Here is a 26,068-nt window from a genome sequence, read left to right as displayed (position 1 = left end):
GCTTATGTTTCATATTATTCCTGGTCATGCAGTAGGTTCTGAAGAAAAAGTAGCTATGGATAATCAGTTAAAAGAATGGCAGGTTCCCTGATGTGCTGATCGGTAGTAATACCTAATTTCGATTTTGAGTGTGCTGTAATGGATTACCATATAGATTCAGCTGAGCACTGAGCATTAAACAGAGTCATGTGTTTTCCAGAAAAGTAATATTCATTCACACTGTGTGGCTTTCTTGAATTTTTTTTTATTTTATTCTCCAGTGAAACTACAACAAGATGTCAGTAGCTTATGTGGCATTCACAGCAGTATAGCTTAGAATATCAGCTGCAGTACAAGAAATGCCAGATCACATTTGCCTCACCCGAGGTAGGCTTCATCTGGGATTTCTGAGGCACAGGCTTAGCATTTAGACTAGATAGTTCTGTTTGCCTTTATATTTATTGACCTTCATAGGATTTAATCCATAAAAAACACCCTCTACAGTACAGAAAGATGCATTAGTTTGGCTATTGTTTCAGTCTCTGGATTGTTGTATTAAATTCTGTCATTTGGGGAGTATTCTTCTTAAAAAAGTGTGTGTGTGTGTGTGTGTGTGTGTGTGTGTGTGTGTGCGTGCGCGCGCACTTGCATGCGTGCATGTGAGCTTGTACACACGCATGCTCATGTACCATGGCGTGTGTGTGAGGGGGAAAGCTTGTGGAAGTTAATGTTCTCCATCATATAGGGCCTGGGGATTGAACTCAGGTTGTCAGGCTTCGTGGCAAGTGAATTTATAACTATTACTCCATCTCACAGGTCCTTTTGGAAATATTACCTCAGGCATTAGACACAATGTTTCATATGTAAACCTTGGAGTTTATTTCTTGATATCCTTAAAGTAGACCATTTTACAAGTCTGAATACTTAGGAGAAGCAGTGACGGCTGTTTTGACCTGACCTGAATTGGAGATGATTTTGTGTCAGACTTGGACAATATGGAAACATCTTTATGCAAACCTGCTTGATGCATTTTCTGTTTTCTTATTAAAAGTTGATTTTGTTGCCATAGACTAATAAAAAACAACTGAGGAATGTTAGTATGTATTTTGGAAACTGAAAAGTATGACTCAGTGGTAGTTTGGTTTCTATTAAAAGTTAAGAGTCTGAAAACCAGTGGGCATGTCAGATCAGGACAAAATCTACCAGGATTTTTGTTTGTTTTGTTTTTCAAGACAGGGTTTTTCTGTACAGCTCTGGCTGTCTTGGAACATGCTCTGTAGACCAAGCTAACCTCAACTGAGAGTGATCCACTTGCCTCTGCCTCCCCAGTGATAGGAAGACTGGGACAGGCCACCACTGCTGATTCACCTTGACCCTTTTTAGCACCTTCTTGAGTAGCGGAATGCAAATGTGATCCTACTTTGTAGCTAGGAGCTTCCCTTGAAGGAGGATGCAGAAGAAGGTGTGCTATTTGCTCAGGCAGTGAACTGTCAGGAAGCAGACAGCAAAACACAGGAGGACTTCAAAGGGAGGCCCGTCTAGTGAAGCCACTTCTAGCTGAATTGGAAACAAAGCTAGGGGAGCATCTGGGCCCCTGAAGTGGGGTACACTTCTCTTAGGGTTCTAGCCTTTCAATCTGGAGAGAATAAGCTAATTAATAATTTAAATATTACAGCAAAGATGTGTTGCTCAGACCCCCTTCAGTTGCCACCTAGGCAAGAGAGGCTCCATGACAGCTTCTGGTGTTAGCGCCTTCACCCTTTGTCGTGCTTTTCTCCATGAGCCCAGTTGCCTGGGACTGTGCTCTAGAGTTCCCTCTGCTGATAGTGGCTCCCTTGCTCATTCTCTTCCCTTCCCATTCCTTCTCTTCTCTCAGCTCTTTCCTGTAACTCCATTGCAGCCTCTTTTCCAAAGATTTTGTCTTGCAAAGATTACTGTTCATTTGTTACCAAAGACAGTGACCTGGGCCCTGATGTGGTTTAGGTGGCCCTTGAATTGTTCGGTCCGGCAGCAGCCTAGGCGTGGAGTCCCTCATTGCTCTCCAGCTATTTCTGTGGGCTCTTGCTCCCCTGTATTGTATTCCATAGCCACAGAGACTGTGGGAGTGGCAAGAGGTGTTTTTAAAATTATATCCTTTTCTTTTTTTTTTTTTTAAAGATTTATTCATTTATTATATATAAGTACACTGTAGCTGTCTTCAGACACACCAGAAGAGGGCATCAGATCCCATTACAGATGGTTGTGAGCCACCATGTGGTTGCTGGGAATTGAACTCAGGACCTCTGGAAGAGCAGTCGGGTGCTCTTAACCGCTGAGCCATCTCTCCAGCCCAAATTATATCCTTTTCTGTAGGACAAGGCTCATGTGAGTTTTTATTGTTATCCTATAGAGCAGGACTTCCTAAACTTTTCTACTCATGACTCCCTTTTTCAGAGAAATTTTACCTACCCCAGGTATATAGGTATGAAATATGTATCTGAAACAAACATTTATTGTTAATAAATCTCAAAGAAGCTTAAAGTAATGCTTTGGTATACATATAACTTTACCATTTATTAAAGGCAACATCAAATTTGTGTACTAATGAGAAAGATGTGCTTATTTATTTTTACCTTAAGAATTAGATCTTTGCTGAATATTTGAAGTGAGATTTAGAATGTCTTCAGAGATTTTCAAAGTTGATCAGTGTTTTTATTTTGTGATTGTCAATGCTGAGAATGTCACTGCACAAATGCATAATATAAAGTGGCAGAAAAAAGGAAACAGGAAAAAAAAAGGTCATTTCAAAAATTGCTAGCTTTCTGAATTCTGTCCTAATCTGGTGCCAAAATTCATTTAATGAGTTTTGCATCACCAACTCGACCAACAGTTTTAAGAATTAAGTACACCAATGCAATACAAATGGAATTAAGTACACCAACCAAGGAATATGTAATACTTACGTCCTGAGGAACCTGTAGGAAAAGAGTGAAAATCTTTCTAGCCCATAATTAAACCATTACGATTCAATATGAGCAGAAAACTATGTGCATTTGTTAAAAACAGTACAATTCATAATTCAGGTAGCATTTGCAGCATTGCATGCCGAGTGTGTGCTGTGTGTTTAGAGCCAAGGCTGCAGTGAAGCCGTGCAGTGCAACACAGTCCAGCACTGCCAACGACACCTTGGATTCATTCCATGTTCAATTCTGAATTAAGTTTTGGTTGTTGCATGTTCAGAAACCTTGTACTGTTGCCAACTTTTTTGTGATTCCTATACTGTTAGGTGATCCTATTTGTAGCCCAGTTTAAGAAGCTGGCTTATAGAAAAATGACGTTTTAAGAATGGTATGTGGCTCAGTGGTTGTGCATTTGAATAGTGACCGTGAGGTTCTCTTTTGGGTCCTAGACACCACAGTCCACACATAAACAGATAAACTGGATGTGGATTGTTGGTAAGGGCTGACCTTCGCACCTTCTGGTTGCCTTTTTAAAAGCAAATATTTTTTCAAAGTTGTACATGGTGGCCAACACCTTTAATCCGTTCTCAGGAGACAGTGGCAGGTGGATCTCTGTGAGTTCATGGTCAGCTGATACATAATGAGTTCTAAGACAGTCAGGACTACACAGAGATGCTGTCTCAAAAAGGAAAACAAAACTTTTATGTATCTGTGTGTGTGTGTGTGTGTGTGTGTGTGTGTGTGTGTGTGTGTGTCTTCCTATGTATACTTCCATGGTGACTACAGGTTACAGTGTGCTCTGGGAAGTCAGAGGATCCTTTTTTTTTTTTTTTTTTTTTTTTTTGGTTCTTGCTTTCCATCTAGTTTGAGGCAGGCTCTCTTGTTCACCACTAATTACAGCAAACTAATTTCCAGAGATTGTCTCTGCCTCTTGTATCTCTGTAGCATTGCTGGGATTATAGACTCATGCATCTACAGGATGCAAGAATAGGAATTTCATCCCACAATGATCATGTAATGTACTCTTAATGCCATGAGATGTATTTTGGCCATTTGCCTTTTTTTTTTTTTTTTTTTTTTTTAACATTTTAAAGAAAGGTGGCTGCTGGAGCAGTAAAGTGACGTGGTGGGCGAAGGTACTTGCCGCTACTCAGTCCCTGTTACCCATAGTGTAAAGAGAAAATGGACTCCCACAAGTTATTCTCTGACCTACCCTCAATAAAAATATAATGAATATTTTAAGTAGTTATATTAAAATAAAAGGAATCCAAGTATAATTTACCAGAATGTGCTCCAGAGAGTGTGTGTGGGAGTCAATCTCATGGACCTTTTGAATTTTTTTCTTTGCAAACCTAACAAAATCCTTAAAAATTGTTTTAGAATTTCATACATGAATATAATGTATTTTGATTAAATCCCTTTCAAGCCCCTCTCTAATTCCTTCTGTTTCCCTTCCCATACACTTTCCCCTCCCAACTTTATGTTTTTAAACTCATGAATCATTTAATGCTTTTTGTATATGATTATGGGCATAGGACCATCTATTGGAGCATAGGGGCACATTCCTGAAGAAGTCGACTCTCCCAGCAGCCAACTTTTGCTAGTGAGATCAATTTTTATGAGCCCAGTCCTCTTGTGCTTCAGAAATTTGTTCATTATCCACTAATGGGTGCTTTCCTAAGTACAACTTAAAACCTCCTTACAGGCAGTACTTTTATGAGATTCATATATATATATATATATATATATATATGTATATATATACATATATATATATATATAAAACATTAATTAACATTTGTTTGTTTGCAAGTTGGGGGGAGGTGAGAAACATGGGCTTATCTAAAATATATATTTCATTTGTTGCTTTTGTTTCTTTTTGTCTTTTTTTATTTTGTAGAAAATACTTCAGTTTCTACCTGAACGAATTTTCTTTCGATGGCATTACCAGAGTATAGGTAAGATGAACACCAATAATGTATTAGTGATATGGGTTTCTACCAATTGAGGTTTTACAATGCTTTATGTAGCTGATATTCCCAAGATAGCTTATAGAAAGAAATAAAGGCTTTGTAATTCAAATCAAGTCCAATTTGAACTTCATAGGAAAGTATCCTTCCCAAAACTAGTTGGGGGGGGGAGGGAAGTGACTATGGGCCTTAAATGGTTCATCTCTATCATGTCTTCTCCACCAAAGACTCAGGGAATGTCTTAGGAGCAGGGTGGGGAGCACTGTGAGAGTCAGAGGTTGAGGAGGACTGTTGTTCCCACGCACCCGTAGTAGCTGCACTTGTTTGCACAAGACCTACACCAGATCAAGCCTGTTAACTTTCTGGAATGGATGACGAAGGGTTAAAAAATATAACAGAGAACACAAAGTTGGGAGGGAGTCAGCAGGAGTTAGAGTAGGGAGGAGGAAATAGGTTTGATCAAAAGAGGTTGTATATATGTATTCAATTCTCAATGAATACATCTTAAAAAGTTAAATCTCAGGGTTGGGGAAGCGCAAGGCCCTGGGTTCAGTCCCCAGCTCCGGAAAAAAAAAAAAGTTAAATCTCTCTTATTTTAATGTGCCCATTGAGTTGTAGAAGTCCATGAGCTTCCCAGGATCGTGTTAAAGATGCATCCTTTTAGGCTCTAGTCTGACCTTCTGAATATGGCGGTCTCTTAACAAGGGACACAAAAGGATTCCTGTGCACATCAAGTTGAGAAGCACTGATCTAAAGTATTTTCTTAAATAATTGTACATTATTTCTTACAAAAAATAGTTCAAGTCTGTATTATTAATTCATAATTCCCCTATTTGGATACTGTAAGCTGTGCCAACTAGAGGGAACTGAAACAAAGCCAAGCCAGTACTATCCCTCCTGCTCAGCTCTTTGCATCTGACAGCACATTTAAAATGCCCAGCCCAACTGGAGTATTCTAGGGTATCCATTGTGAATTCTGCATGTCTTATAAAGAGTTTCTGCTTCACTCCTTTTACCTATGAGAGTCTGCCAGTTGTTACATTTTTTCTTTTGTATCAAATGGCTACATTTGCAGGAGAGTGTGAACCTTAAAATAGAATCTTTATTTGAATATTCACACATTCCAATATTTATTGAGGGAGAGCAAAGAACATGTTACTATTCTTGCTTTAGAATGACCTCTTGCCCCTTGAGTAGATAAATGAGAAAAGTAATTACAGTATAATTGTTGCTGTGAGGGGAACATAGCAGGAAGGGAGAAGAAAGGTTTAATAATTCTGCCCAGGAGAGTAGAGGGATCTTAAAGAGAAGTCACTTCCACTGGAGCCTTGAAAGGTAAACAGGGAGAGCAACGTGCAGTCAAAGAGCCTGAAAAAAGAGTTCCAAGATTCAGAGTTCTAAATTTAATTTAGGATTGTTTCTATGAAAGCAGGTAATAAACTCTTATAAAAAACTGAATTCAAGTTTGGTGTTGCAGGTTTAAAGATGGTAAAGTATATATATTATATACACCTACGAAACACAAGGCCTATCATTATCTGAGAGTGTTAATCTTTAAATCTTTCAAATAAGCAAAGAAAGTTTCCCTTTAAATCTGAGCAAGTTTGCCCTAGCATTTCTGCTTAATTGGAGCTTTGCGATTATATATTTAAAGTAAGATAAACATTTTAAAAATGCAGACTATCAGCTAAAGAGGCGCCCTGGGGATTTGCGAGGTTCCGTAGTGTGGGAACGAGAAGCGACTGTGTAGCACCCTTGGCTGTTCAGTAGAATCATTTTAATTTGGCTCGTAGCATTTATCCGCAACCCATACTTGTTTTCTTCAGATGGCACTTCAGGCCGTCTCAAGATTAGTGGGCTTCCCTGGGTGTGAATAAGCATCCTAGAACTCTGAAGGTTAATTTACATTGTGTTGTAAAACTTAACAAATTCTGTGTGCAGTATATAGTATTCTTTAATTTTGTCTGTCATGAAAATAAGTTAAAATTGTTAGCATGATTTGCTTTTTACCCAGTTTGGTAACATGTAATCAATAATGACTAGGGACTTCTGACTTCCTAAGCTGGGATTGCAAACTCCTAATCTTCTGAGCCATTAAAGTCCCCATGGCCTTGTTTCCATGGGGCATGCAAAGATGTCTATATAGAGTAGTCAGATGGTTGAAGTATGATCATTTGTATATAAAGTCATTCTTATTATTGATGCTTAGTACCCAGTGCTTGAGGCAAATAGAGTTTTTAAAGGTGTTTTTTTGCTATATTAATCAAATCAAGTAGACACTGGCATCTGTAGAGGTCCACATATCTAGGTCTTTAGGCTAAGTATACTTTGGAATCAGACTTGTTTTGAACTGTAAACAAGTGTGCATATACAGATGAGTGCTAGGAGGAGGGAGACCTGAAGCTGGAGTTGGAGTGGTTATAAACAGGCCAGCACTCACAAGAGCAGTTAAGTACTCTTAAGTTTAGATTGGGAATATGTGTATTGATGTAGGAAACATATAATGGAGAACGTTCATGGGAGTTAGTATCTGTAACACCTCTAGGGGCTTTGCAGCAGCCTAACAAAGTGAGGTGTTAGTTTTGGAAGGAATGTTTACTGACTGGAATAACGGAGTCCCAAGTAGCCTAATGTGGCCCTCAGTGTCCAGACAATTGACCATTGCTCTATATAAGGGTTCCTTTCACAGCCTTTTATCTTAGGATTGTTGGTAAGAGGCTGCTAATTTGTCACTATATACACTGACCTGTCTTAACCCTCTGCCATCCTTTCTTACTTGAGTTTGTTAAACAGTTACTTGTTACTTGAGATCTTGACTGAGTTAACCCTAGAAACCCAAACTGTAGTGAAACCCAGGTGTCAGGAGAGTGGTGTGCTGTGACCAACGGCACAGCTTGTCTCCCAGCTGACCCTGGCTTCTCCAGTCAGTGGCTGGTATCCTTGTCCATGGAAGACGTCTATACAATACAGATATTGGACTAGAACCTGGTATTGTAACCCAGTGTAGTTTACTGTCTCATGCTAGAATTGACAGCTCGCTACACAGAAAACCTAAAATGAAAGCAGCCTCCACCCCAAGCTCTCCAGTCTACCTGAGTAGTCATATTCTATCAGAAGGAGGCAGGCAGTGCGAAACATCAGTTGCCACCATGCTGTGTCTGTTTCTTGCTGTCTATAGCAACCAGAGACATTCTGTTTCTCTTAAAACACTTTTAATGGAAGCAATAGTTTGCAGTTTGTCCTTGTTTTGAATTTTATTTTTTATTGGAAGGGTAGCTGTTAAAGGTGTTTGCCACCAAGCCAAATGATCTGAGTTCAACCCCAGGAGCCCGTGGAGAGAAAACTGAAGACTTGTTCTTTAACCTACCCCCCCCACACACACACACAAATGCAATTTAAGGATAGCATTTTGCTGTAAATCAGTGAAATAGTAAACATATTTCAACTCTGTGTTTTGCAGTATGAAGTAAACATAGATCAGATCCATTACCCAGGTTTATAGAGGCCTTGCTAAGTGATGCTAAACCCGGGACTGAACTCTTTGGAAAGTATCATGGCTGATAGTGAATGCAAAAGTGTTAGCATTTCCTGCAGTCAGCTTTAAGCTTGTAAATTACAGTGGCTAAAGCAGCGCTTGACAGTAATTGAGAGCTGGCAGAGACTGGTGTGTGAAAAATGGTGATGACAGCAGAACAGGATATTTAATGTGAGAGCAGGCTATACTGCTTCCTGGTGTGCCCATGTGATGTCAACAGAGGACTAAGGTTCTGTGAGTATCTGCTTTGAAAGAGGCACCTGTTCGCGAGCATCTACAGAGCATTTCCCACCTGGTTCACAGTATAGTTGTGCCTGTTTGGTTAATGGCTGAAAAGCTGTACTTAGAGAGTTTTATAGCAAAGGTGATTAAAAATAAGCAATCTTTTGGCTTAAAGGGATAGGACTTAGCAAAAAAATTCCTCAATACCATGCAATATTTGGTTATATATTTTATATATGTCATTAATTACTATAATATATTCAACCATTTTTCTTCTATAGTATAAAAACCAAGTGCATAAGTAAACTGAAATGTAATTTTTGACTTTTTAGCACTGTCCCTTGGTTTAGCAGGGTCTACCTGGTGTGCCCCACATCTCAGATGTGGGACATGTGAGCATAACAAGCCTTCCCCTCAGAGTTCTTACCCCACTGGCCCCACCTCTGAGGAGCCTGAGTTGGAGGACCTTTCCTGATTCCCTGTCAGCTAGCTCTCCATCCCATTTCCCACTCGTCCTTCAGGGCTGGGCCTCCTGTACACTCGACACTAGGACTCTCTCATAAGTGCCTTGGCCAGGATGAGCTAACCAGAAGGCCAAGTCCATGTCTCACTTTATGAAGGAGTGTCTGGAGCTAATGCTCCTGTGAGCTTTGAGCCAGTTCTCTTGGCTGAGCTGCTAGCAGCCCCACGGCTTGGCCTTTCTTTCACCTCCTCGTTCATTGAAACCTTGGTTTTCTTGGACACTCATTCCTTCTGTGTCCCTCAGGAACATGCAGATGAGGTCATGGCCTTCCTTCATTTAGTGCTAATTCCAGAATTGTTTTGGTATCCCTCTCCTTGGACTGTGCCAGTTTGGTGCCACATCTTTTCATGTCCTTTTTCTGTGGCTTTGTTCTCTCCTGATCCATCTTGTTACCCATAAGCTCACTGTTCCTCTTCTGTCCTCACGGGGCTTCCTGCCCTTCGTTATCATGTGGGTGGATATCTGTCACAAGCCTCCGTTGTGCTAGGCTCTTACCTAGTTATGTCTGGGCCACCTGTTCTGATTTTTATTTTATAGTTTTAGAAAATAGCTTTATTGAGGGGGGATTGAATAAGCAGAGAATATATATTTATCTATGAATGCAGCATTACCCTCAAAACTTCCTCATTCTCCTTAGCAATCCCTTTGTTCCTTTCTTCTCTACTCCAGCCCAACCACTAATATATTTTCACAAGATTCACTAGATGTGACATTGAAAGTAAAATCCATAAAAGAAAAAATTGATAAGTTGGGTTTCTTCAAATCAAAAGAAACTCGTCTGCCCTTGCATTGTCTAGAGTCTTGTTTAGATAGAATCATATAGCATTGTTCTTTTCTGTTTGTTTGGTGTCTGCCTTGGGTTGGGTTACTGTTGCTGTCATGAAACACTGGGACTGAAAGGGGAGGGGGGGTGCTTTGACTTACTTATCCTGATTCAGTAGATTTACATAGTTTACTGAGGGAAACCGAGGCAGGAACTCATACTGGGCAGGACCCTGGAGGCAGGAGCTGATGCTTACTGGTTTGGTCCTGGGCTTGCTCAGCCTGCTTTCTTATAGAACCCAGAACACACTAGCCCAGGGCATTAGCACTCACAGTGGACGGGTCCTGTCAACACCAATCACCAATTAAAAAAATCCTCTATAGGCTTGCCTATGGCCTGAGGTTATGGAGGCATTTTCTCAGTTTAGGTCCCTTTCTTTCAGATGACAATAGGTTATATCAAGTTGGCATAAGAGTAGCCAGCACAGCATCTTTTATGCTATAATTATTTTGAAATTCATCCATATGGTGTGTACTAATAGTTCGTTCCCTTTTATTTCTGAGTAGAACCGTGTTCCCTTGTGTGGCTTTGCCGACATTTGCTGATCTATTCTTTTGCTGTTCGTATGCAGTTGATTCTCATATTTGGCTTTTATGTGTAAACCTACTGTTAGACATTATGTACAGGTCTTTTTGTGGACAAGCTTTTCTATCTCTTGTACAGTATACTTAACTGGTAAACTCTTTATAGAGTGGCCATATTATTTAATGTCCAAAGCAATCTCACAGTCTAGTGAACAGCAGTTATTTCAGTCGCTGTTTAGTTTATTGGGAATTGTCTTCTCTCTCTTACCCCTCCTCTCTGTTTCCTCTTTCTGAAACAGAGTTCCTTTGTGTATAGCCCTAGCTGTCCCGGAACTCACCCAGGCTGGCCTCAGACTCCTAGAGATCCACTTGCCTTTGCCCCCAGAGAGCTGCTTCTGAAGGTGTGCGCTAACATGGCTGTGCTTCAACTTTTCAGGTGGTTTCTGTGTATCTTCAGTAACGTGTATATTTCAAAGTTAACATTTAAAAGTTACATTGTTTTATTATTTCTTTTTTTTGATTTTAGAGAGTCCAATAATTTTGGTAGAAGTCTTATCAGACATAATCCTTGGAAATATTTTCTCTATAATTTACTATGTTTCAAAGAATAATGTTTTCAATTTGAAGACACTTAATTTACCAATTTTTATGGGTTACACTTTTTAGTGTCATCTAAGAATTTTAAAAGTATTTTACTTAGTATTCATAGAATACATATAATGTATTTGGATCAAATCTACTCCCCATTCCACTCCTTAAATTCTCCCTTACCTGTTCCACCACTTTCCCCTCCAAACTACATGTACTTTTTCTTAAAAAAATATTGAATCCTTTTACTGCTTCCTGTTAGTGCATAGGTGTTGCTTATACACTGGTGGATGTGTAGGCTCTCAGAGCCCTCATCTCTGAAGAAAACTGACTTTCCCTCAGCAGCCATCAAAAGCCACCAGTGGTTTCAAGCACTCACACATTGGGTGGCTTCCAGTGATTCATCCAGTGCTCTTTTCTGGCTCTGAGGATAACTGCACCCAAAGTGTGCATATATACATGTACATGAATGCATACATATATCACATATACACACACAAATAAAAATAAAAAATAAAGTATTCCCTTATATTTTAAATATTTATCTGTATATTCTATTTCTAATCAGTTGTTTTAAACTTCCAGGCTCAACTTTAAAGAAGCTTTTACACACTGGAAATTCTATTAAGGTAATCCTTTTTATGAAAGTATAATGGAATATCTCTCTAATTTTTATATTTATTTACTTTATTATATGTGCATGAGTGTATTGCTTGTATGTATGTATGTGCATCACATGTGTGCCTAGTGCCAGAAGAGCTCAGAAGAGGGCGTTGGATCCTCTGGAACTTGAGTTATGGATGATTGGGATTAAAGGCCATGGGAATTCTTATAGCATGTTTCATTTGCATCTGATAACACATTTTTCATTCGCATTTACTTATGTATCTTCTTTTATTGACTTTGTTTTAATCATTTAGGAATACACAAAAGGAGCAATGTGTGTTTTTGAATTCTAAAAATAGGGTAGAGATGGAAGTGAGTGTAGAGTAAAGGGGCTGTTCGTTCATTTTCTGTTGGGTGCTGTTCACCACTCGGACTGTGGTGAAGGTACAGGAAGCAGCTGAATGTAGACACACGGTAAGGAAGCTAGAACACGCAGCCAGGTCTTCAGAGCCTCCTTTAGTTCCAAAGAATAGTATGTTAAGGTGACTGAAATTCCGCTCTGCTCTCTCATAGTGTAAATGTGGAAGGAGAATGTCTCTGCCATTGCTCCATGGACAACTGAGCGTTGATGATGGGGAGATGTTGCCTTACAGAATGAAGTGTTATTAATAGTCCAGTGGAAACCAGACTGTGCTTTGTGTGCCTTTATGTGTCTTTATGTGCATGTTAGCTCACTCAGCCCTGCTGTGACTAAGACATAGAGAAGCCAAATGATTTTCCATGCATCATAACCAGAAAGTAGTAGAGGATGGTTTTGAACCCAGGTTCCCTTCTCCAGGACTCAAGCTTTTAACCTTTATGCTGAATTGCATCCTTGTTATTGAGGGAAGAGCCTATGTAATGATAACTTTATCCCCTTCTTTCTCTCCCTCCCTTTCTTTCCCTTCTCTCTCTTTTCTCCTTCTCCTTCTTCTTTCTCTCCTCCTCCCCCCCCCTTTTTTTTTCTGGTCTCTAGGTTGAGATTTTCCTTTTTCAGACTTCTAAATGCTGGGATTACAAGTGTTATCTCACCCTACCCCCCGAGGTTTTCTTTTTTCTTAAGACTGATGCCACATTGCAAATAATTTCTGCAAATCTTTGTTAAATTTTTTTTTTTTTGCTTTTAATTCTGTTTTTAGATAAGGTGTGAAGGAATCAGACTGTTTCTTTTGTGGCTTCAAGCACTTCAGACAAACTGTGCAGAAGAGCAGGTGCTGATTTTCGCTTGCCTCGTGCCTGGTTTCCCAGCGGTCTTGTCATCCAGGGGTCCCTGCACGCTGGAGACACTCATCAACCCTAGCCCTAGTGTAGTTGATGGTAAGCAGCATTAGCAGGTGTGGCATGCTGAAAAGACTCTTCTAATTTTCATTTTTTATTTATGTGTACGTGCGTGTATATGCGTGTCTGTAAGCGTATGCCTTGTGCGTATGGGTATATGAGAAGACCAGAAGATGATCTCCCAGGGGTTGGAGTTAGATTGTGAGCCACCTGACATGGGTGCTGGGATCCAAATTTGGTCGTCTGGGAGAGCAGTGAACCCAGCTCTGTTAACTCTGAGACACCTCTCCATTCCCGAATTGCTCTTGAACTTGCCTGAGGCTTTCCTTGGTGTTGATGTGCTTGAATCGAATTGAAGCCCAAAGAGGAATTATTCCTTGTGGTTCACAGAGGATTCCCAAAGATACTATTATCAAAGCCATAGGTTCAACTCACAGTACCCCAAAAGAGGAATAAAAGGCCTGGGGCCAGAGAGTGGTGACATAAACCTGTGATCCTGGCACTGGGCGGGTGAAGGTAGAGGCAGGAGCATCAGGATTTTAAGGTCAGCCTTGATTAGCTAATAAGGCCAGCCTGATTTATATGAGAGACTCTGTCTTAAAACCAGCCAACCAACCAAGCAAACCAGAACAAAAGAGCTGGAGTCTATTTTCTATTAAATTATAATGAGAAAATTCTGAAGTGATGGAAACATGAGTGGAATGCAGGGGAAGACGTACTTCACATGAGTGTTCTGTGTCGGCTGATGAGACTAAAACCTGCCTTCCCAAACCACATCTGTTGTTCTCACCACTATTGCTTTAAGAGACCATTCACCTTACTTTGCCAGCTGTGTTTTTTCTATGTGATATGTCTGAAAGGACCGTAGTGGCCTCATTGGACTATTCATGTTCTGTGAGCAAGAGAGAACTTACTGTGTAACACTTAGCAACATTGGATTTTAGGCTCACCAAGGCAGACTTTGAATGGGAAAGTGTGGTCCAGAGAGAGCGCGAAGCATCTGAGGACCTCTGTACTGGGCCTAAGTCTTGTACATACTGGCTTGAGGTTCAGTTTGAGAAGTTTCAGGAGCTGTATAAATGGGTCGTAATAAAGCCCATTTTAAAACCTTATTTAAAATTCAGCTGTAGTGAGTATGCTCTCATTATTTTCTACCTTTCAGCAAAAATATACCCAGAGGAAATCACCCCACTTCTGCCGGCTGTATCAGGGGAGAAGATCGCTGAGGACCAAACCTGCTTTTTTCTTCAAATACTGTTGAAATACATGGTTATTCAGGTCAGAAAAGAATCATAGCTGTTTCACTGATGGGCTTATTTTCATAGGACGGGGAGCTACTGCCTCTTTTCTTTCTGTATGTCTGTATTGCTTTCCCTCAGGCAATCTTATGTAGTGATTCATTAAACGCAGGGCTTGCATTGTTGCTGGGCCACTTTAGCAAGACATGGTGTGAGTACTTTTTGTATGAATTATTGAAGGTATTTTTACTTTATAAAATATATAAATACACATACATGTATATGTCTGTGTATATATTTTAGCGATTTTATACGCAAATGCAGTATATTTACATCATGTTCATGCCTCCTGCATCTCCCCTTCCTCCCTCATCCTTCCAACTTCCTTTTTTTTTGTTTTTGAGTCAGGGTCTCGCTGTGTAGCTCTGGCTGGCCTGGGACTTACAGACCAGGCTGACCTTGATCTCCATCCACCTTCCTAGTATGTCACTTCACCCAGCTCCTCTTTAGCATCACCCACTGCATACAGTTCGAGCTGCCCAGATGGGCATCTACTGGGTCATGGGCGGCCTACCATGGGCCACACTGCTAAGAAAACTGATTCTCCCCCAGCAGCTGCCACCTGCCAACAGCTCCTCCTCTGGCCATTTGCGAGTGTTGACTGGCTTGACTTTGTGCAGGCATCCACAGCTGCTGTGACAGGCCCTGCGTGTCTAGGCAACAACTATTTGTCGTAGTCCTTCTTGCCCTCTCATGTTTAGAATATTCTATCCCCTCTCCCAAGGTTCCTGAGCTATAGGGAAAGCAGTAGTGCAGGTGTTCTTTTGGGGGCCTGAGCATCTGCAGCCACTGTTCTCTATGCTGAGAGCAGTTCTGAGCTGGTGTAGCAGCCACCATCCGCTGGATGGAGCTTCTCTGATGAGGACTGTGAGTGCACGCATCTGTAGGAAACAGTAAACGTATTTAGACGGTGGTTTGATAGTGTGTCCCTTTAGCAATGTAAGTAGGATCTGCCATTGGGCCTTTGCCATGTCATGGGTTCTTGGCCAGGTTTACAATACCTGCAGTTCTTATCCTCATTTTGAGCTTTGCTGAGATACAGTTTCTTTATATTATTACCAATATTGTTATTTATAAATTTACAATAGGAATTTTAGTAATATTTCCTGTTTTTATATATTAAAGTAAACTGTAAATATGTGAATTTTCTTTCTCACATATTATCTAAAGGCTGCAAGTTTGGAGTGGAAGAATAAGGAGAATCAAGATACTGGTTTTAAATTTCTTTTTACATTGTTCCGAAAGTATTATCTTCCTCATTTGTTTCCATCATTTACTAAGTTAACCAACATCTACAAACCTGTACTTGGTAAGTACTGTCTGATTCCGTATGGGTGTCACCCACAGAGAAGCTGTACAGCAATCCTGTGACAGTTCTAAAACAAACTGGTCACTTTACGTTCATACTGAATGGTAATAAGTTGTGCGAAGTTAAAGCTACCTAGTCAACGATTCAACTATGTGAAATGGAAATAAAGAATGCTATGGTGTCTGTAAAAATAAAATGTTATAATATTTTTGTATGTTTGCTACTTTTTAATGTCATGTTTTGCTTATTCAGTCTCCTCTTACATGTGGTAAGGTTTAGTGATGCCCACACCCTGCTCAGTGACTAGGTAGGCCACCCAGGGCACAGAGCTGCTGGAGGAGTGCACTTTATGCTGGGGCTTTTACCTACTAGGACATTGACAGGCACTTATAGGGGAGATGTTTTTGTGATGGGACAGTCTACAAATAGGAAGCCTCCAGAATACTGGGAAACAGAAAAGAACATTTAACTTAGTCTCTAAAGTTAACCTTTTATAAGAAATTATGATTCATAGGTGAAAGTGGTGAAAAGTGGTTATAAATCTTCTCCCTATAAAAACAGAAATTAGTTAGATGGGTAATTAAGAGCAGCTTTGGAGAAGGAGAGGTCACAAGGAACTATACTCTGCCTGCAGGACATATGCAAATAACTCAACACATGCGCGCGCGCGCGCGCGCGCGCACACACACACACACACACACACACACACACACACACACTCATAAAAAGAAATGGACATCACAAAAGAGAGATTAGCTGAAACCTGGTGCATTTTTAAAAATGTAGAGGTACTGGGACCTGTGTTTTGTTATATACATTTTTTTTCCAAAATTTGTTTCTGACTTTGTGTTATATATGTTCATTATACAAACACTATACATTGCTGATATTGCTAGGTTGAAAGTTATATATTAAAACTGGTCATGGTGGCCCATAACTTCAGTTTTAGGGCTTGGAAACTTGAGGCAGCAGCGGAATTGTGAAATAGAAGCCAATCTTAACTTTATACAGAGATTCTGTAATGAGAAAGAAGTAACAAAAAGTTATTTATTGTCAATATATTTTGCCTCATTAAGGTACTCCAGAAATATAAGAAGTAGTTAAGATATGAGGTAGGACTTACAGCAATTCATGTCTCAAATCTGGCCATACAGTATCCATATTTGTTGAAACTTAAGGACTGAATCTCTCTTTTGAAAAGGTGGTACCTGAGACTTCAAAGGTGAAGCATGAGTTTCTGAGTTCATTTAGATGAAAAGTCTTGGCTTCCTGAGTTTAGCAATCACAGATTTGTACCACCATGTCTAGCTTCAGATATTTTTGAAGTTCATGTATACTTTTACATTTGTTTCAGTCATAAAATAACATTAAATTAGGTATACTAGAAAGGAAGATACATTCACTACTATAGTCTCAAATAATTGTAAAAAATTGTTAACAAGAGTGGTTAGTGTGGCTATTTACTACTGTCATATGTAGGCAATAGTGGCCCCCTCTCTTTATTCATATAGAAAGGCAGAATCAGAATCAAACCTGCTAGAACATGCTATTTTTAAACATTTATAGGTTGGTTGTTTTTATTGCTATCCAAACAACCAAATATGTTTATTAATTGGAACAGTTCATAGGGATTATGTAATGTAAAGAATCACTAACTTAATTGCATTTTCTTCCTTCCTTCCTTCCTTCCTTCCTTCCTTCCTTCCTTTCTTTCTTTCAGAAATCCCCCATTTGAGACCAAAGCCACTATATGTTACTGTAACTCGAGATAATGAAACAATTTACAGTACAAAAATTCCATACATGGCAGCTCGCGTTGTCTTCATTAAATGGATTGTAACCTTCTTTTTGGAAAAGAAGTATCTGACCGCAACACAGAACACTAAAAATGGAGTTGACGTATTGCCTAAAATCATCCAGGTATGACAGCCATCATCTTAACATCTCTTTCTCCTGCATAATAAACACAGCAGCACATTACAAAGTAATTGTTAGAGCTATGACTTTTGTAGGTTTGATTTACTGGCTCACTTGTCTGCAGGCCTGAGGTTTCTCAGAGGGAGCTTTGGTCAGAAGCATTTCCTGTGCAGTATTGGAATTGCTATAAGCAGGTAGTTTCAGGGGCAAGCAACATTCTGAGACTCTAGCTCTTGTGGGTACTCCCTGCCTCCCTTCTTTCTCCTTCTAAGTGTTGTGTTTTCTGAGCACAGGCACAGGGTCCTGCCTTTCCTTCACCAGTTGGAAGGCCCTCATGTTATGTAGCTGTGGCCTATGGAGAGTGCCCCATGCAGCCTCGGGCATCTCACAGAGGGCTGCTCAGGATCCTGGGGTAGCTGTTGCTTTATGATGCTGTTCCTAGAGAGAAGGCTGCCTTTCTTTGAGGCCTTCAGAAAAGACTTCTCAGGTAGGGGGGCCTTCAGGGTGTATACTTGGTAGAGAACTACTGTTTTCAGAGCTGAGCGATCAGTCACATCACTGGGGGGTCATGGCTTCGTGTAGGTTGGTTATTGTTGTTTCTTGTCCCCAAGAACAGGGCCAGCAAGTGTAGTGCACTTATCGAAGGTTTGCTGATGTCAAGGAGGCTCCAGAAATAGGACCTTGCTCCAAGCTGGAAAAACACATACCCTGGGGGAGGCAGATCAGTACTTGCTGTATTTCAAGGTCATTGGTGCCTTGGCAGAAGGAGGATCGCCAAGCAGTTTATAGCCTGTGGATCCATTATAGAGAACTTACTGGAGACCCAGAGGGCAAACTTGTTTTCAAAATAATCTCAGAGATAGAAGTACAGTAAGAACAAAAAGGTTTTGCTGAGAGAGAGTTTAAAACAACCCGAAACCCCTTAACTTTGTACTTTGAAAGAAGATAAAGTGAAAATGGTCATGAGTATATTTGTCTCCTCAAAGTTTTTAATTTCAGATCTGAAATACAATACTCTTTCATACATTTCAAGCGGGTGAGCCAGGTGTGGTGGCACACACCTTTGATCTGAGTCTCTGGACGTGGAGGCAGGAGAATCTCCTTGAGTTTGAGACCAGCCTGATCTATGAAGGATGTTCCAGGACAGCTGGGCTATACAGAAACCGTGTGTCAAAAACAAACAAACAAAAAAACCTCCTGCCATTATTAAGGTGGTCAAAACTGTTTTCAAACAGTATACTAGTTTTATAAAAGACTTTAAGTTCTGTTTCACACAGATTTCACATTTTTGTTACAAAGTACTTTTGCTGTATATGCAGAGTTTTTGGTTTTCTGTTCCCGGACTGAAACCGTGTCCTCTTCTTGGTCTAGAACTAGTACTTTCGACAGGGGAGAAAAATCAGCTAACGATGTGCATCCTTAGCTTCCCTAGCACTAGGTAAATCTGGGCCTAACAGACTTTCTGGTTCCATTGTTAGTTGGCTCCTTGTCACTGTGCCAAGAATACCTGAAATAGTCAACTTAAAACAATTTACTGTTGGTTCATACTTTTAGAGGTTGGAGTCTGTGGTCAGTTAGTTCTGTGAGTTTGGTTTTGTCTACCAGGGATTTAAAAAACATTGAGACAGCAAGGCAGCTGAGCGTGTTTACTTGCATAACTCGTTAGTTATATGAATAAAACCACTTTTACTAATTCTGAGACAGTTCTCCCAGTGAGCCACAGGCCAGTGGAGACAACAGTGATATATACAAGCTGACAACTGGAGAATGTTAAATATGTGTCGGTTGACTCCTGCTCTAGGACTCTCTGTTCTTGAACCTTGCAGAGGCAGAGGGGTTCAGAGGGCACCAGGGTGGCAGGGAGATTGAGGTAAGGAATAAGTGGCAGTGTGTAGTTCTCTGAGCCATGGCAGTGCTGGCCTGGTCATGGTAGGTTGCTTGTTTCACTTTTAAGTCTTCTGTAAGTACCGGAGGACTAAACATCGTCTCTGCGTTGACTCTCAGGATGGCCCCATGCCAACAACAGCTTCAAATTCAAATCGATCCTAGTGCATGGAAGCCAGATCTTCTAGAGCCCGTTCCTCACAATTGTACAGCCAGTGCTAGGCAATCTTCTTGGAATGGAGCTATGTTCACTGACGCAGCATAACTCTGCATACTAGTCAATTCATAAAACCACCTCAAAACTTAGCGTCTGACAGCAGAACCCCTTAACATTATGTTTTGTTTTTACTTAGTGGGATAGGATCTGACTTGAGACTTCTGATGTATTTCATGGGCTCTTGGGAGGTGATCTTTATCTGGTGAATGGTTGGTCTGGAGGATCTGAGGTGACTTCATCCACAAGCCTGTTAGTGTTGGTTGGAGAGAAAACTGGCTTCTGTGGAACCAGTCTGTGCTATCTCACTAACAAGACATTGGATTTCTTATCTGGCCACTGGGGCCTCCAAAAGCAATGCTTTAAGAGATGGAAAATGTTAACTGCTAGCCTTTTGAGCCTGGGCCAGGTGATTCTCTACACTTTTGTTATAAGCAGCCTCCCAAGTTTTCACACCTCTGTGACAGTAGAGTAAGTGTGTAAGTATAGAACCCTGATGCGATGATGGCATACATTGCACTTACACATTAACTTATTCTGTGATTTCACAAATGCAAATTAAACTTTTTAGCTGACAGGGTTTCACAGTCCTCTTTCCTGAAATAACTTAGTAGTTTTCCTGTTAAAGTCACTGAGTCCAGGAAGGATTATTTGGTTAATTAGGAAATTGGTAAGTAGAGGTTTAGGTGTCCATGCTTGACGCCACTGCTGATGGACAGCGTACAATACCCTGTGTAACTGGCGGTCATCAGAGTACTTGGAAACAAGGCAAGCCCTGGGAGGAGGGGTGGATCAGTGGCAGAGCACGTGCTTACATTTATGAGATTGTGCATTCCTTCTCTAGTCCTGCAACATTCACAAAACCCCAAAGGTAATGAGCCAGGTAAGACCCAGTTTGCTAGGTGCTGGCGAGTGAGGCTGTGGATTGCTGAGCCCTGTGATGACATTTTCCAGACTGTTGGTGGTGGTGCAATACAAGAAAAGGTGCCAGAGCTGGATGGTGCCGGGGCCACAGAGCAGGACAAAAGCCATTCTAACAGTAGCACCTTGTCCGACCGAAGACTCAGCAACTCCAGTCTCTGTAGCATTGAAGAGGAGCATCGGACAGTGTATGAAATGGTGCAGCGGATCCTCCTGTCTACACGCGGTTACGTGAATTTTGTGAATGAAGTATTTCGACAGGTCAGTGTGTGTTATGCAGGCATACAGTTGATGGCATCTTTGTTCTTGTTAGTCAGATTTCCATTGCTCTAACACATGCACAGGGGCGTCAGTTTAAATACAGGTGTATTTTGTCTCACTTCCAAGGGTCTTAGTCCAGGGTCACTTGGTCCTGTTGCTCTGGGACTCTGGCAGGACAGCATATTAAAGTAGAAACAGGAAGCAGATGAGGCCCATTTACCTCATGGATGGGTGCAAAAAGGAGAGATCAAGAGATTCAAATCCTACAATTCTCTGAGGGCACACCCTGCCATGACCTGTAATATCCCACTATATCACACCTCTTAAAGTTTATGCCACTTCCTTGTGGTGCCAAGCCAGGAGCAAGTCACGAATGCACTTAGGGGAAGATTGGCGTATTCCAGATGCAAACTGTAGCATTATGGTTCTACTTACAACATGGTAAGCAGTAGTATTGATGGTTGGGCCCAAGTTACAGAACTAAATAATGGCCCTTCCAGTCCTACTTGTAGTTTGGGACAAGTTTTTCTGATTCACATTATTTTTTCATCTGTATAACAAAGGAAAATTCAAAAATACTTTTACGCTCCCATAGCAAACTCAGCTTGGAGGTTGGTGGGTAGACCTAATGAACCCAGTGTTCCGAGCGTTAGTGCTCACATAGCCCACAGGCGCTTTCAGAGAGATGTACTTTCCCCATGTTGTTACGTGACATGAATGGATGTATGTATATAAATGTGTGTCATAAGAGAAAAGAGCTGGATGAGAAAGGGCGGGCGTAAAGGAGAGAAAGTCTTCATCCAGGACCCCGGAATAACACAACTTAGGTAAGAAAGGAAGAGCTGGGAATTGCTGAAGTAGAAAGCAGGAACGAGCAGCGAGGGAAAGAAAAGGAAGTGATCAGGACGGGCTGCTGTCGAGCGATGCCAGAGGTTTGCAGCAGGCTTGTTCCTGAGCAGGACACAGCAACATCTGGGATCAATTTTATGTGGCATTTTATGGCTAGCCAGTTTTACTACATTACAGAAGAAGCATTGAAGGAGAAGTGTACCTCTGAACAGTGATTAGAAGCTGTCATCCCAGTGTTTGGGAGGTGGCAGCAGGAGGACCAGGACTTTAATCCAAGCTTCAGCTACATGGCTAGTTTGACATTACTCTGGGCTACATGGAACCTTGTCTCAGAAAACTAAGTAAGTCACTAAATGCATCATTATCAGAAATTGATTAGGATTCATACTGCATAGGCTTGTTTGGTTTTGTATTTAGCAAGTCTTTTTACCTTGGTTCCATAGCTGCGCTGGATGTTGTCACACTGTGTGTGAGATTGAGTAGCTTCCGGAAGGTATCCCAAAGCGCGCGCGCTCTCTCTTGCTCTCTCTCTCTCTCTCGCTCTCTCTCTAATTCTTTAAAAATAATGAGTGTGGATTTGTTTGTTTGTTTTGACTTGTCCATGTGGCCAGAGATTAGCTGAGTAGAACAATCCTAGGTCTCTCTTACCCTTAGGAATTTGTAAGCCAAGCCTTTCTCACTGTACGAATCAGAGCCAGGAAGACTTTATAAGGACTTTGGACTTGGGTTCTAAAGTTGAAGCTTTGGCATGAGTACATTTAACATTTTAAAAACAATAATTTTTGCAGTAAGCGAGAAGTTGTAACACAAATAAATACATACTAGAAGAGGAGAAAAGAGAATTGGAAATGAAAAATAGTAATAATCAGGATGTTTATTGAATTAGAGAAGAAAAGCTCAGTGTATATAGTCTTAATAGCAGAACGGAGGCAGCAGAAGATAGACTAAATCAGGTAAAGAAATGATCTTGCACAGACCTCAGAGTGACAGGGCTAAAAACTGGGACAGGTTGAAGCGGAGTCTAATGAGCAGGCCTGAGATAGCTGGCTTCTCTCCCAGCTCTCTTCTGTGTTGTGTGTTTTCTGTCTAATGAGAGTATCCTGCTATAGCTATAGATGTTCCTTCCTTTTCCTTTGAAAGTCTGAGCATTTGCAGTATTTTTGCACAAGCATCAGTTGCAGCATAACTGCATGCACAAACTAGAGAAGGGAGCCTTAATTGAGAAAATGGCTTATTAAGATTCAGCTGCAGGCAAGCCTGGGCATTTTCTTAATCAGTGATTGATGTGGGCGGTCCCAGCCCATTATGGGTGGGGCCATCCCTGGGATCTATAAGAAAGCATGCTGAGGGAAACATACAGAGCAACCAAAGAAGCCGAATTCTTCCCTGGTCTCTTCATCAGCTCCTGCTCCATGTTCCTACCCTGTTTGAGGATCTGTCCTGACTTCCTTAAGTAATGAACAGTGACGGGAATGCGTTAAACCCTTCTTCTTTCTCTCTGACATGCTTTTGGTTTCGGTGCTTATCATGGCAATAGAAACAAAGACTAATACAATACAGAAAGTCAAGTCTCGTTGCTCCCTGGTGAAACCACTCATTTGAGAGAGAAGGTGATGGAAAAAAAAAAAAACAAAAAAAACCCAACACTTTATTGGCAACAAGTTGGAAGATGAAGACTCTTGTGTGTCTTAGAAAAATAAGCCGTCTTGTGAGGGGTTGCAGCTACAAGGCTCCATACATAGTGATTTTGGGCATGAGCATGGGTGGGTAGGCCTTTGAATTTGGCACGAATGACAGTATTTCTGCATTTTGGGTAGTTTGCTTTTTTGACACACAGACTGTTGTTACCCATAAGTCACCAGAGATTCTGAGTTCGTTCTGCAAATTTTAAGAAAAGTTGCTGATTAAATAGCTTTATGTCCCGTGCCATTTTAAGTCCTTTCCACAGGAATAGCTAACTCTGCAGTTACAAAAGTGTATAGCAGGCATGTTTCATCACAGGGTAGCCAAAAAGCAGCTACTCTGGAGAATCAGGGAAGACAGCTGAAAGAACAAATTTCCCTGAGCAAGACAGTGAAGTGTAACATTTCACAGAGGGAAGAATTTAACCCACCAGGTAACTTCAGCCAGAGCCGTCCTCTGTAGCAAAGCTGGTAGGTGATCTACAGTTGACTGTTCAACTGTGTGATCACCACACTTAGTGATTAGTCTAGCCACGAAGCCAGATTAATTTAGTTAAATTTTCTTCTTTGTAGCATCAGAATACATTTTAGTTGCTATGCATTCCTATAAATTGAATAGTTTATTGTTAAGAAGCTTTTGCGGTTTTTTAAATTTATTTTTAAAGTTAAGGTTTAATGACATCATTTCCTTGTTGCCCTTTCTTTCTCCAACCCATCTCCTATCTATCCTCTCTTCACCACCCCCTCTGTGTCCCTCTTCCCTCTCCCATCTCCTTTTCCAACTGATAGCCACCCGGGAAAGGATAATTCTCCCTCTCAGCAGCTACTCCTTGTAGTTCTTTATCTAGGAGTGGGACTCCATGAGATTGCCTCCTTTCCAAACTACCATGTCGATCAATGTTGCTGTTGATAATGTCATTGTTCAGGCTTTGTTGAAACTGTAAAGATACAGTCTCAAAGCAGACTTCCGGGTTATCTGGCTTTTACAATCTTTTCATCCTCCTTCAGTGGCGTTCCCTGAGCCTTATGGGTAGGAGTTGTATTAAAGATGTATCTGCTGGGGCTGGACCCCTCACAGTACATTCATCTAGTTGTGTCCACAGTTTTCTGTGATGGCCATGGTCTAATTTTATAAGTTGAATGTTTTCAAAGTCTGTCTTGTGTAGTGTTACTATGTTGTCTTCTGGTGTCTGCATGACAAATATTTTTTTCTCCTTTTTACTATCTACATCTCAACGTACATATGCTTTGGATTTCCTCTTACAAATTCCATGTGGTTTTTTTTTTTAAACTTTTTCTTAAATACAATGTTATGCAACCTCTTGTCTTTTGATTACAGCTTTATTCTACTTCAGTGTAACATAGAAACTGCTTTTCTTGGATGTACATCAACAGTCTTACCTTTTACATTCTAACTGTACTGAGGGTTTTTTTTTTGGCTAGCTGTCCCTTTTTCCTCCAGTATTTATATGTGTGGTAGGTATTACACCCTCCTGCAATTGTTTAAAAGCTGGAGAACATCATGTCTCTCCAACATCTCAGCTTATAGAACTGCTATATATTTGAAGTATATATTATAAAATGAATACATGTATGTATACCATACTTTTCAGAAAACACACACACACACACACACACACACAGAGACACACACACACACATACACCCTACTCATTTAGAATTCTACAAATGCCCTTTTTGTCAAATTTCTGACCTAGGATACTTTCTCTTTATATCTCAAGGATAATTTTTAGTACTTCCCTTAGTTTGTGACTGTTGGTAACAGATTTTCTTATCTGAAAATGCCTGTCTTTTGCTTTCATGTTTGAAGTATATACTTTGGGATGCTATGTTCTGTTTACTATAGAGGACTAGCCATGTCCTCTCTGCGTGTTGAATAACTTCAGCCTTTTGTTTTATGGTTTCTATTTGATTGTCACAGCAGACCATGAAGCTTGTTCCTTTGGAGAAAATGTTCTTTTCTCCCTTTTGGCTGCTTTTAGTGTTTTCAGGTGCCTTTGGTTTTAGCAGTTGTACTGTAAATTGTTGTATCTATTCTGCTTGCCTTTGTGACTCATGACAATGGATTTGTTCTCTGAGCTCAGCCATTCTTGCATACTCTCTGTTCCATTTTTGCATCTCTATGACCTTGTCACTGTCTTCCTGTTCTTGCCTCTGCTTACTTTTCTCCCTTATGTGTTCTAGAGATTTCCCTTGTATTTCTCTCAGTGTTCACTTTAGCTTCTGCCCAACCTATATGCACACAGCTTTTAATTTGGGTTGTTTTGTTTTCAGATTTAATTTACTTCAGGTTCTGATATACCTGGTATCTAGATTTCTGTTCATTGGATCATGTATCATGTGTACTTTTTAAGTTATGATTTTTATTCCAATTGACTTAACATGTTTCCAATAATATTTAATAGTATGTTATATATCTCATTGTTGTGGGTATTTATAGAGATATTTTTTAAAATAACTTAATTTTCCCCATACAAGAACTATTCCTTGCTCTCTGTGAGGAGGATAATATGTTATGCCTTTATTGCAGTTTTAGATTGCTCAGTTGTCTACATTTTGTCAGAACTGATTTAGTAGCCTCTGAATTTCCTTTTTTGTAGAGTTTTTCTAAATAATGTACAGTAAGCAGGTGCCAGACTTCAGCGATAGTCTAAAGTGTATAGATTGACTGGGCCAACAAAGTACA

The 26,068-nt window shown here is 40.5% G+C and overlaps 1 protein-coding gene across 13 annotated transcripts in view; it reads left to right on the top strand.

Moving 5' to 3' along the window:
• The window catches only part of Ralgapa2 (Ral GTPase activating protein catalytic subunit alpha 2), a 280,066-nt gene that overhangs the window by 54,527 nt on the left and 199,471 nt on the right, over nucleotides 1-26,068 (top strand). For all 13 annotated transcript variants that reach the window (XR_005502529.2, XR_005502528.2, XR_005502527.2 and 10 more), the window contains 7 exons: nucleotides 4,819-4,876; nucleotides 11,689-11,732; nucleotides 12,888-13,065; nucleotides 14,189-14,304; nucleotides 15,495-15,633; nucleotides 17,354-17,553; nucleotides 20,603-20,830. Coding sequence is in view for 9 of the 13 variants with exons in the window: in XM_063283347.1 (XP_063139417.1) it covers nucleotides 4,819-4,876; nucleotides 11,689-11,732; nucleotides 12,888-13,065; nucleotides 14,189-14,304; nucleotides 15,495-15,633; nucleotides 17,354-17,553; nucleotides 20,603-20,830 (963 nt within the window). In the remaining 4 variants the exon portion in view is untranslated. The remainder of the gene's footprint in view (nucleotides 1-4,818; nucleotides 4,877-11,688; nucleotides 11,733-12,887; nucleotides 13,066-14,188; nucleotides 14,305-15,494; nucleotides 15,634-17,353; nucleotides 17,554-20,602; nucleotides 20,831-26,068) is intronic.

The sequence above is a fragment of the Rattus norvegicus genome, chromosome 3, assembly GCF_036323735.1.
Source record: "Rattus norvegicus strain BN/NHsdMcwi chromosome 3, GRCr8, whole genome shotgun sequence".
In the NCBI taxonomy this organism is placed as follows: domain Eukaryota; kingdom Metazoa; phylum Chordata; class Mammalia; order Rodentia; family Muridae; genus Rattus; species Rattus norvegicus.
Note: the sequence above shows the minus strand (reverse complement) of the source record. Positions and strands in the feature narration are given on the sequence as shown.